Raw genomic sequence first — 11,274 nt, 5'->3', positions numbered from 1 at the left:
TCTTTTTAAAAAAGCCTTGATCTGTGAGTCGCTTGCCATAAGTTACTATACTCATCTCTACAGCAACATACCAAAGCTGTCTGGATTTGAATCAGTTTCTCTTCTCACTATAAAATACTCCTGTAAAAAATTAGACAAAATGAAAAGCGTTGTTTCATATCAGTTGGAAGTACTTGCTTTTCTAAGTAGATACAACCCAATCCTCTTTTTAACTTACTCTATATGTCAAACTCTCAAATTGTACTAGCAAAGCTCATTTAAAGGAATAACATTAAGTGAAACATTTTTATTAACACATGTACATATATATACTGGAAAACAATTACAAACAGGTTTAAGAGGTAGAGTACAGAGACAGCACACAAGTATACCTATGTACATTAAAAGGAAAATGATACCAAGTTCATACAGACTCTATCCTATCTTTTGCAGATAGGATTTCTATGTGTGGCTATGTAAGGGTGGTCTATAGTTTAAAAAGTTACATGTCTCATCCAAGCCCAGTCACAATGTTTTTTTTGTTGTTGTTGTTGTTTTTTGGTCCAGTTGTGGGGCCTGAACTCTGGGCCTGAACACTGTCCCTCAGCTCTTCAGCTTAAGGCTAGTGCCCTACCACTTGAGCCACAGCGCCAATTCCGGCTTTTTTTCTTTTTGCTTATGTGGTGCTAAGGAATCAAACCCAGGGCCTCAGGCATGCAAGGCAAGCGCTCTACCACTGAGCCAACTTCCCAGCCCAGTCACAATGTTTTATACAACAAAGCACAGTCCCATATCGCCAAGAGTCTTACAAGTTATTTTAACTGTATTCTTACTAATGCAGTATATCTAAGAGAGCAGAGTTATTGCCTACTATTATTGATGTTGCCAACTATATTCCCAGTTTAAATTCAAAATATAAGGCTCAAGACAGTGGATTCATTAAAAATTAGTGAAGATCCTTGTGTTACTATGAACTCAGTGACAGTGGTAATCATTGAATTATCTTTTTCCTCATCTGTAAGTACATAAAAACAATTTCTCACATAAGCATTAATAGTTTGTAAACAGTTGAACTAGAGGATTCTTTTTTTTAATTTTTGTGTGCTTTTTTATTGAAAAATGCTGTACAGAGGGGAGAATTAGAGGATTCTTAGAATGTTTCTATTGCAGTGGTGGGGAAACCTCTAGCCTACTGACTACATATGGCCCTTGAAATCATTTGGTACATAATTGGATGAACACGATGCTTACGGTTGTCCTTAACCCTGGCCCTGTTGAAATTTTGTATGGCCCTCAAATGATGGGCCTTTGGCAGTAAGGCTCCCTATTCCTGCTTTTGGTGTCAATAAGAAAACATGTATTCTGTGGTCCAGGGTGGATTTTAAAACTACCTTATTTTTTCCCCCAAGGAACAGTTACTCAAAATTTTCAGGAATAAGAGGTAGGTTATAGTAGTTACTTCCCTTTATTAAAAAAACACTAAAAATGCCAGTTTTGATACTATGAAATATACAATGAATAATCATGTTCTTATAGTAAATATTTTGTACAATATCAAGTTAAAAAATATTTCAATAAGGCTGGGCACTGGTGGCTCTCACCTGTAATCCTAGCTAGTTATGAGACGGAGATGTGAGGATCTTTCCTGCCCAGGTAGGAAAATCCATGACATTGATTTCCAATTAGCCACCAAAAAGAAAAAAAGCAACGAGTTATGACTCAAGTAGTTTCAGCCTTGGGCAAACTAGCTGATGATAGCACCTAAGCCCTGAATTCAAGCCTCATTACTGGCACTGGCATGCACATACACACACATTCAATGATGGCAAATAGTTCACCGAGTAGCAAAATTCCAAATTAAGAACAGTTTGATGATTAAACTTTCAGGAAACACTAAACTATAAACTTCCAGTTCATGAGACTAAGGCGCTCTATCCTTAATCTGATCACATAAAAATGCTAGTGGAATTGTTTATCAAGATTATTTAATAGCCAGAAGCCAGTGGCTCATACCCCTATAATCCTAACTACTCAGGAGGCTGAGATCTGAAGACTGCACTTCAAAGACAGCTTAGGCAGGAAAATCTGTGAGACTCTTACCTCCAATTAACCACCAAAAAAAGGCCAGAAGACTTGTGGCTCAAATGATAGAGTGCCAGCCTTGAGCAAAAAAGCTAAGTGCCCCAGGCACTGAGTTCAAGCCCCAGTACTAACAAAAAAGAAAAAAAAAATTTATATATTTTATAGGCAGTAGCTAATTTAACTGTTTTTGACAAAAAGTCATTTTTGTTTGTGATGGTGAAAACTTTATTTTACTCATTTCAAGGTATTTTCCTTTTACATAAATATCAGTTCTTCCCCTCATACTCTCTGGCCAGATTCAATTAACTCAATTTTGTAATATGATTAGAATGTCAATTATAACAATTCCTTTCTTAGAACTTAATTTCTGAAAATTTAATAAAATTCATATTACTTTATAGAACATGTTCACAAACCAAAAAAAAAAAAAAGTATTGACTTAGAATCTATGCCAATCCCAAGTACAAATCTGTGGCCATAAAATTGCCATAACAGCAGCAGAATTATATGGTGGCCAAACAGTAGGTAGCTCAAATAAAATTTGAAATTTGCTTAGTTAAGATTTGACTTAGGTTAAACATAATTTTTAAACCACCTGAGTTTCTGAAGTGTCAGTACAAAACAGCCAGTGAGGCCAGGATTAACTGCTGGGTAACTGCCCAGGAAAATAGGCAGATGTGGAAGGGAGCACCGTGGGTTTAGAAGACGTCTGTAACGCCCCTAGTGTGCCATCTTTCTGATGTTCTGCAAGTGGGGGGCAAGAAAGAACAGTTATTTACCTATACCATCCACTCCTCTATACCACCCAGTCCTCTATGCCACCCAGTACTATATCCAAAAGGTCTTCTTACCTGCATTACTAAGTAGATTCTGGCTGAGTCCACGTAAAGGAATGCTATCTTCTCTTTTCTTCAAGTATTTAGATTCCAGCCCTAAATTTTCACCACTTAAAAGAAAAATACTAATTACCTCAAATATAGATTATATAGATTGATCATTAATCCACAAATTCAAATTTTGAGAGCCAACATAGATACTACAAAAGTGAAAAATTCCACATTTGCCTCACATGAGTCAAACCCAAGTGCACAACCTAAATTACCTTCAGGATATATGCAGAAGAAACAAATTTTGTGTGAAGACATGAGTCTAATCCCCAAAATATGTCTGTATATATAAATATCAAAAAACAAAACCTTCTGGTTTCAAGCATTTCAGGCAAAGATACTAATCCACAGGACATACAAGAAAGCATACACGGGGCGGGTGTCACTTAGTGGCAGCGCAACTGCCAATATGCATGAAGGTCCCAGGGTTTGAGCTCCAGCACTGTCTACCCCATAAAAAGAAAACTCGTAAGCTATGTGAAAGCTTGACTTCAGATCATATTCACTGGCTTATGAAAATAATTTAGCTGCATATAACCAAATATAAACTAAAAAAGGGCTGGAATAAGGATTATTAAGAGAAGTTAAAAAATTTGAATATTATAAAACTTTAAATAGCACATAAATGACAATATACTACCTATGTACATGTGTACATGCCTTGAGAATATCCTAAATTCTGTCATTTCTACCTCATTTAAAATGAAGGGTTTTTTTTGACAAAGGTGTCAGCTCACTCTGGCCTCAAATTTGTGATCCTTCTACAACAGCATACCAAGTACTAGGATTACAGACATTTTTCATTAAATTGGTGAATATTTCTTTGCTCCTTAACCAAAGCTCTTAAAATTCTTATAATGTTTTAAAGCATTATCAAATTAGGAATTCTGGTTAGATGAATTCAAATGTGGGACTTCAAAAAATAAATGGCTATTTCTGTATTCTATCCCTTTCTACTTAGTATGCATTCATTACTTTCTAAAACTGTACAGTTATCAATTTCCCTCGTATTACACTTGGAATAAGAACTTAAAGCTGGGTACTGGTGGCGTGGCTCACATCTGTAATCCTAGCTACTTAGGAGGCTGAGATCTGAGGATCACAGTTTGAAGCCAGCCAGGACAGGCAAGTCCGTGAGCCTTTTATCTCCAATTAACCAACAGAAAACCGGAAGTGATGATGTGGCTCAAAGAGAGAGAGCGGTAGCTGTGAGCAAAAAAAGCTCAAGGACAGCACCTAGGCCCTGAGTTCAAGCCCCATGATCAACTCATAAAAACAAATATTCAAAGTCAACTGAAGCAGGAAATTTCTCAAAACTTTATCTCTAATTAACCAGCAAAAAGGCTATGCTAAGGCACGGTTCAATTAGAAGAGTACTAGAGAACAAATGTCAGAGGATCTTGCAACACACACACACTAGAAGAGTACTAGAGAACAAATGTCAGAAGATCTTGCAAAACACACACACACACACACACACACACACACACACACACACACACACACAAGTCCTATTTTTCTGTAAAAAATCTCTTAAAAGAGGTCTTGGTTTCTGTGATACATTGATACATAAGCATTATCGTATTCTATAATATGAATTATAGGTACTCTGCCTTATGATCATCTTGAGCATCTGTAAAGTTAAATATAGTAAATGTCCTCAAAAAGTTCTGATCCTTTCCTAGCAAAGAAGTTCACAAACCATTTTAACTCTTGCAACTGGCAATTTTAGAACACTTAATGAATAAATTTAGAGAGCTGAGATAAAAGAAAAACTGCTGTCTGGAGCTATATTTGTAATTTATTTTACAATGTAAGGGAATGGTGCTGCTCATGATGAGTTAGCAGGAAGGTCTTAAGACCATTGAATTTTAAGTGAATAAAGATTTAAATTAAACTTGAAGACCCCCAACGAGGGATGGATTGATTAGTCACAGACACTAACTTAACTAACTTTAAAATAAATAAATATTGTTGCTGGGTGATGGTGTCTTACACCTTTAACCCAGTTGCTCAGGAGAATTAAGATTTAAAGCCATAATGAGATGCTTAGCCAGAAATTAGGCTGTAGACCAAGTGGTAGAACACTAGCGTTGGGAGAAAAAGCTCAGAGACAGCACCCAGATTGAATTTAAGCCCAGGATCAGCATAAAAAAAAATTCAAAATTTAAAAACAAAATAAAAACTTAAGACTCTGAACAGGTAGAACAAAAGTCACAAATTGGCATTAAATTTTGTAGTATCTGGACAACAATTTTACAAGCCTTTTCTACTCGTATTTACTATATAAATCGGTGAGAGATGGATGTCTATCTAGGCATCCAAGAAACACTACAAAGCGAAGCCTCTAGCTATGTAAGAGAAACTCTCATGATAAAACTTACTGTATTTCTAAAGGGATCCCATAGTTTAAAAATACATACATGAAACCACTTTTTTATAGCTAAAAGCAATTCAGACTAAGTTTTCATCCTACAATATCCCAAATAGAGACACAACTCCTTTCAAGTACTGGTAAGAATTCATTATGACTAACAAACTACCAACATTAAATTTTATGTCAATAAATACTTACTTTTCCTTATCTGTTGAGCCGGGCATGGTACCAGTTGTTCCTGACTGAGCATCTGGTTTTGTAAACTGCAAGTTAAACTGAACCTGTGAAGAAGAAAACGCCTCATATAACTGAAGTGGAACAGAGACAGGAGGTTATATTTTCATTCCATTAAATCTAGATCCTAAAAATAGAGATTTTTGCCTACATTTTACACCACAAGCATATTCTACTGAGACTTCATAGAAAGAATCCTATTTCTTATTAAACAAAATTCCTGTCCAAACACCAACACATTCAAACAAGTATCCACTACCACAATAATGCATTCACCTCATGCATTCTGAGAATTCCCTGTCGAAGAACTTTCAAGACTATAATTTTCTCTTTTAGTTAAGAATGCTAGATCTTTGAGTTTGGATTTTGAAATAAATTTATTTATCTATGCACAATTAAATATCAGCACCTAACATACTTTATTGAAAGCAGTAAGTCTTTTTTGACTAGGAAGGTATAAATGGATCCTATTTTAAAAATCTATAAACACAAATCACTTTACCAGCATATCAAGCAAAATGACTACTTTCATATAAAGAAGGTATGAGAAAATGACTATCCATTTTTAGTACATGTCATAATAAAATAGACCAACATTAGTTTAATTTTATAAAATTTTAAATTAGGAAGATATCTAGCTCTGTGTTACAATATAGACTCCCCCAATAAAAGGCTTCTTTCAAGTGGTCTTTTCTTGCCTACTTTTGATCTTTATCATTAGTAGAGCCAGCAGAGTTAGTCACATGAGGAGGACATGTGAACAATTTCCAAGATTCAAAAGCAGAGAGACAAAGACTTTCGTAAAAAGCCCTTGCAAGGGCACACCTTTGTAACAAGACTGAACTATTCCTTGAGTAGAAAGTACTTTACATGTACTCTAGTAAAGCTAAAGAGAAAGAAGAATCCTCACAAGGTAAAGCACAAGGTGCTACTCTAAATAAAAATAAGAAAATCCAGAAATTAATTTTGTACATAATTTATAAACTGTCCAAAACTACTAGAGATGGCAGTAAGTAGGACAATGTAAGTCATACCTGGAAGAAAGGTATGAACAGGGTGAACAGTATAAGTATAAGGCAAGAGAGAGAAAATGGAAGTATATTATTTTAAGGTTTTTGTTATATTTAGGAAGTAGTATATTTGAACAGTTTATGGTAAGACAAAAATGTGTTATAAGCCTAAGAAAACACAAAGAAAGTACAATCCAGATATTTGTTTTCTAACAAAATAAAATCCACAATTAATTGGAAAGAAGGCAGGCAAAAACAAAAGTGATAAAGAATAGATGAGACATACAGAAAATAGATAGCAAAATGATATAGCTCACTATATACAAAAAAAACCTATTAAGTATTAGAAGTCTTGCCTGCCTAGCATGTTCAAGGCCTTGGGTTCTATCCACAATACCACTAAGAAAGAAAAAAAGAAGAATAAAAACCTATTTGAGAATTTGCTATAAACCTGGGAGACAGACCTTTAAGTTCTGGCAATAAAATCCAAATATCTTACCACATGTAATACAAGAGTATTATGTTATCAGTAATCCTAGATTTGCAGATTGAAATAGATGAGTGAATAAAAATGGAAGAGAAGAGGAGAAATAAGGAGTTTAGGCAGACTAATACCTAGATTTTTATGAACTGCAGTGACTAAAGAAACGCATCTATTTCTTACAATATTATATACTAGATATTTAGTAACTTACTCATCTAATACACTACCCATTAATCAGACAATAAATGAACTTTGAAAGGGTAAAAAATACTAGGAAGTTTCTACATTCTTCCACAATTTGTTAATTTGGCTACCTTTGGTCCTGAAATTGGGTGGATGGTGTTTTTGGTAGCTATGGGATGAGGAAAGGTATTCTGGAATGCAAATGCAGAGGAGACAGGATAACCAATACCACAGCCAGGATAATTCAGTCTACTATCAACCTAAAAATTCAAACACAAAAATAAGAATGAGACATAATTCTAAATAGCATTTGTTGTTCCATTAGCAAAAACACATGCTAGTAATAGTTAAGAGCAGTATCTCTCAGGGCTGGGAAGGTGGCTCAGTGATAGAGCACTTGCCTTGCATGCATGAGGCCCTGGGTTCGATTCCTCAGTACCACATAAGCAGAAAAAAAAAGCTGGAAGTGGCGCTGTGGCTCACAATAATCAGAGTCATAAAAAGTTGATTTGAAACATGAGTCTTTTTTTTTATATCCAAGACTGAGCTTGAACTCAATACTTGTGGAGCTTTCACTCATTGGCTAGCTCTCTACCAATTGAAACACGCTTCCAACCCCTTGAAACATAAATCTTGAGATGTAATTGCATACACCAGCAGTTGCACAACACATCCTCCACACAGATAGTTATATCAGTCAGTTGAGTCTAGTCATTTTTTTCAAGTTTGTAATTCAGCATCAGGTGTTTCTTTTTCTTTTTTGAGTTTAGCACGTATTACTGCTTACTGAAATAGATTAAAAATTTAGTTAGGGCTGGGCACTGGTGGCTCACATCTGTAACCCTAGCTACTCAGAAGGCTGAGATTTGAGGATCACAGTTCCAAGCCAGCCTGGGAAGAAAAGTCCATGGAACTCTTATCACCAGTTAACCACCAGAAGACTCGAAGTGCAGTCGTGGCTAAAGTTGGTAGAGCACTAGCCTTAAGCAAAAATGCTCAACATCACCCAGGCCCTGAGTTCAAGCCCTACAACCAAAGGGGAAAAAATTCAATTAGGAAGTTGAATTTTACCTCTACAATTCCTGATAGCCAAAAGTATCCGTTATTTTTAACAGAAGAACCCACGACTTCCCTTTGTGTACCAGTCAAATTCCTAGCACCAGCTGAGCACGCCATGTATAGGTATAAGGAGCTGTTCTTGGTTGCTCTTGTGATTGTGGTAGTGAGGAACTGAACTCAGGGCCTCAAACAAGCATTCTACCACTTGAATTGTGCCCTCAAGTCCTTTGGGCCTCATTCTGTTTTCCGTTTTCAGTTTGCCCTCCTGTCTCTGAGTCCCAAGTAGCTGGAATTACAGACATATCCTACCTACCACAATCAGCAGGAACTTCCTTTCCTATTTCTCCTATTCCTTATAAGTAAAAAGCAAACGATCTTGTTATGGAAACTAGAAAGCATCTGTCTTAGTTTCGTTCTGTTTCTAGAGCCAACAGAACATGCTACCAGAGCTTAATTCCCTTCTTTGTAATTTTGCTGATGGATTTCAGCTTAGGGCTTTTCCATTATAATTCCAACCTTGAATCTAAACCCTGAATCTTGAAAATCATTTTGAAAAATATTCAATGCTTTTCTATTTTCTTCAGCCTATTTGACACTACTAGAGTACAAATTTCAACACAATGAAAAATATTCTAAAGCAGTGTGCCCTTGAAAAGGAGACTTTTTGTTAAAATCAAATATGCCCATGACCCACTACCAAGGGCTTCAGTGCTAAGTAACTGTAGAACTTCAGTCTGTATTAGTATTATTAAGCTTCAAAGCAATCTTTGCTTTCATTATAGAAAATTGACTAGCATCCTTCACATTTTTAGCTTAAATCTTACCACATTCACATTAGGGGAAATTCCACTTCTGATTGTGCTGCTGCTGGCATGTGCAGATGGAGTGGTGGAAGGTCCTGATACATCTGGCTTTCTCACTAGCTGATTTTCATTTAGCTCTTTATTTAACCATGTGATTACTTAAATAAGAGAATAAGAAACAAAGTAAATTTTATTTCACTGCTTTCATTTTTCTAATCATTTTAAGCATTTTAAAATTATACTTACTTTTTTCCCCTTTGATTTCTGAAATAGTCTCACTATGCTAAGTAGCCTAGGCTGGCCTTAACCTTATAATCTTATCTTAGCCTTCCAAGTGGTAGGATTATTCCCTACGTGCCATCTTGGTACTGGGACTTGAAATAAATGATCTGGAGCTCTTATTCATGGCTTTACCATTTGAGCCAAGCCTCTAGTCTTGGCATTTTGCTGGTTAATTGGAGATGATGTCTAACAGACTTTTTTGCCCCAGCTGGCTTCAAACCAAGATCCTCCAGGTCTCAGCTTCCAGAATAGCTAAGATTATAGGCATGAGCCACTAGTGCCTGGTAGTGTTTTGTTTTGTTTTTTTGGGTCCGGTCATGGGGCCTGAACTCTGGGCCTGGGCGCTGACCCTCAGCTCTTCAGCTCAAGGCTAGCACTCTACCACTTGAGCCACAGCTCCACTTCCAGCTTTTTTCTTTTTGCTTATGTGATGCTGAGGAATCGAACCCAGGGCCTCATGCATGCAAGGCAAGCGCTCTACCACTGAGCCACCTTCCCAGCCCTCTGGTAGTTTTTTAGTCTGGGGTTTTATTTAACTTGGGTTTTAAGTTTTTATACATTTTCAGTTATAATATAGGTTTGTCTAGATTTTATAATTAAGTATTTTTATTTTAGCAAGACACATTACTCTATCACCTCAGCAGAATATATTTTTGCTCTAGAACAATATGTTATAGTTTACCTATCTACAGTTTATCTATTTTTAAGATTGCAAGGAAAGTGCCATTTCTTTATTAAATGTTTACAAGTTCTTTTACTGTGAACACAGTCCTAGGACAAGACCCACCAAAGTATGAAACATAATTTTGTGAACAAAATAAGATAATTTGACAACTTTTCTAAGATAATATATCCAGAATGGCTATAGAAGTCATGATTCAAACTTAGGTCTGTTATAGTTTAAAGTTTCACATTTGTGTCTAATATTCAGTTACAGGAACTAACAAGATGTTAAAAGTGTAACTTATAGAAACACATGAGGAAATGTTCATCATCCCTGGTGGTGAAGGAAATGCAAATAAAGACAACCCTGAGATACCACCTTACCCCAGTCAGAATGTCCCACATCCACAAATCAGCCAACGACAAATGCTGGAGGGGATGTGGAGAACGAGGAACGCTATTACACTGCTGGTGGGAATGTACACTCATACAACCACTTTGGAAAGCAGTCTGGAGGGTCCTTAGAAAGCTAAAGATTGACCTCCCTTATGACCCAGTCATACCACTTCTAGGCATCTACCCTGAACAACAGGAACCAATATACAAGGACACGTGCACCTCCATGTTTATTGCAGCACTGTTCGCAATAGCTAGGATATGGAAACAACCTAGATGCCCCACCACAGATGAATGGATCCAAAAATTGTGGTATCTATACACAATGGAATATTATGCAGCCATTAGAAATGACAAAATAATGGCATTTGCAGGGAAATGGATGGAGCTAGAAGGAATCATGTTGAGCGAGGTAAGCCAAGAACGAAGAGATGATAAATCCAAAATGTTAGGTGATATGACAAAACTAACAGGACTTAAGAAACAAAGAACTCCCACTCATCTGGTTGAACCACTACCAAATATCCCCATGCTGCTGATCACATATATGGTATATAACATGTGAGCACCATTATATATTACAGACTGTGATAGACAATTTGCTCCAGGAAAGTTAGAATGAACTTGTGACTTTAAACGAGCATCATTATTCCACAATACTGTGAATTACCGGAAATTAAGTAATCACAATCAAAAAAAAAAAAAAAAAAAGCTTGGGGAAGGGAGGGAGGGAGGGGATGGTAGGGGGAAAACAATGGAGGGGGTAACAATGCTCAAGAGGAAGTGTACTCATTACCTCACTCATGTAACTGTAACCCTCTGTATAGTATCTTTA

General features: G+C 36.4%; 1 protein-coding gene across 5 annotated transcripts in view; it reads right to left on the bottom strand.

Annotated features, from left to right (window-relative positions):
* Nucleotides 1-16: 16 nt before the first annotated feature.
* Nucleotides 17-11,274, bottom strand: part of LOC138804452 (spindle assembly abnormal protein 6 homolog) — a 30,969-nt gene continuing 19,711 nt past the window's right edge. The window contains exons 13-19 of one of the 5 annotated variants that reach the window (XR_011365266.1): nucleotides 9,120-9,256; nucleotides 7,368-7,496; nucleotides 5,524-5,606; nucleotides 2,913-3,007; nucleotides 2,657-2,805; nucleotides 1,581-1,624; nucleotides 21-120 (exon numbers count right to left, since the gene is read on the bottom strand). Coding sequence is in view for 3 of the 5 variants with exons in the window: in XM_069988714.1 (XP_069844815.1) it covers nucleotides 2,702-2,805; nucleotides 2,913-3,007; nucleotides 5,524-5,606; nucleotides 7,368-7,496; nucleotides 9,120-9,256 (548 nt within the window). In the remaining 2 variants the exon portion in view is untranslated. Of the gene's footprint in view, nucleotides 121-317; nucleotides 2,806-2,912; nucleotides 3,008-5,523; nucleotides 5,607-7,367; nucleotides 7,497-9,119; nucleotides 9,257-11,274 lie in introns of those variants that run through there. The other 4 variants (XR_011365265.1, XM_069988714.1, XM_069988712.1 and 1 more) reach the window with 4 other exon arrangements.

This window comes from Dipodomys merriami, unplaced genomic scaffold, assembly GCF_024711535.1.
Source record: "Dipodomys merriami isolate MVZ:Mamm:240054 unplaced genomic scaffold, mDipMer1.0.p SCAF_365, whole genome shotgun sequence".
In the NCBI taxonomy this organism is placed as follows: Eukaryota; Metazoa; Chordata; class Mammalia; order Rodentia; family Heteromyidae; genus Dipodomys; species Dipodomys merriami.
Note: the sequence above shows the minus strand (reverse complement) of the source record. Positions and strands in the feature narration are given on the sequence as shown.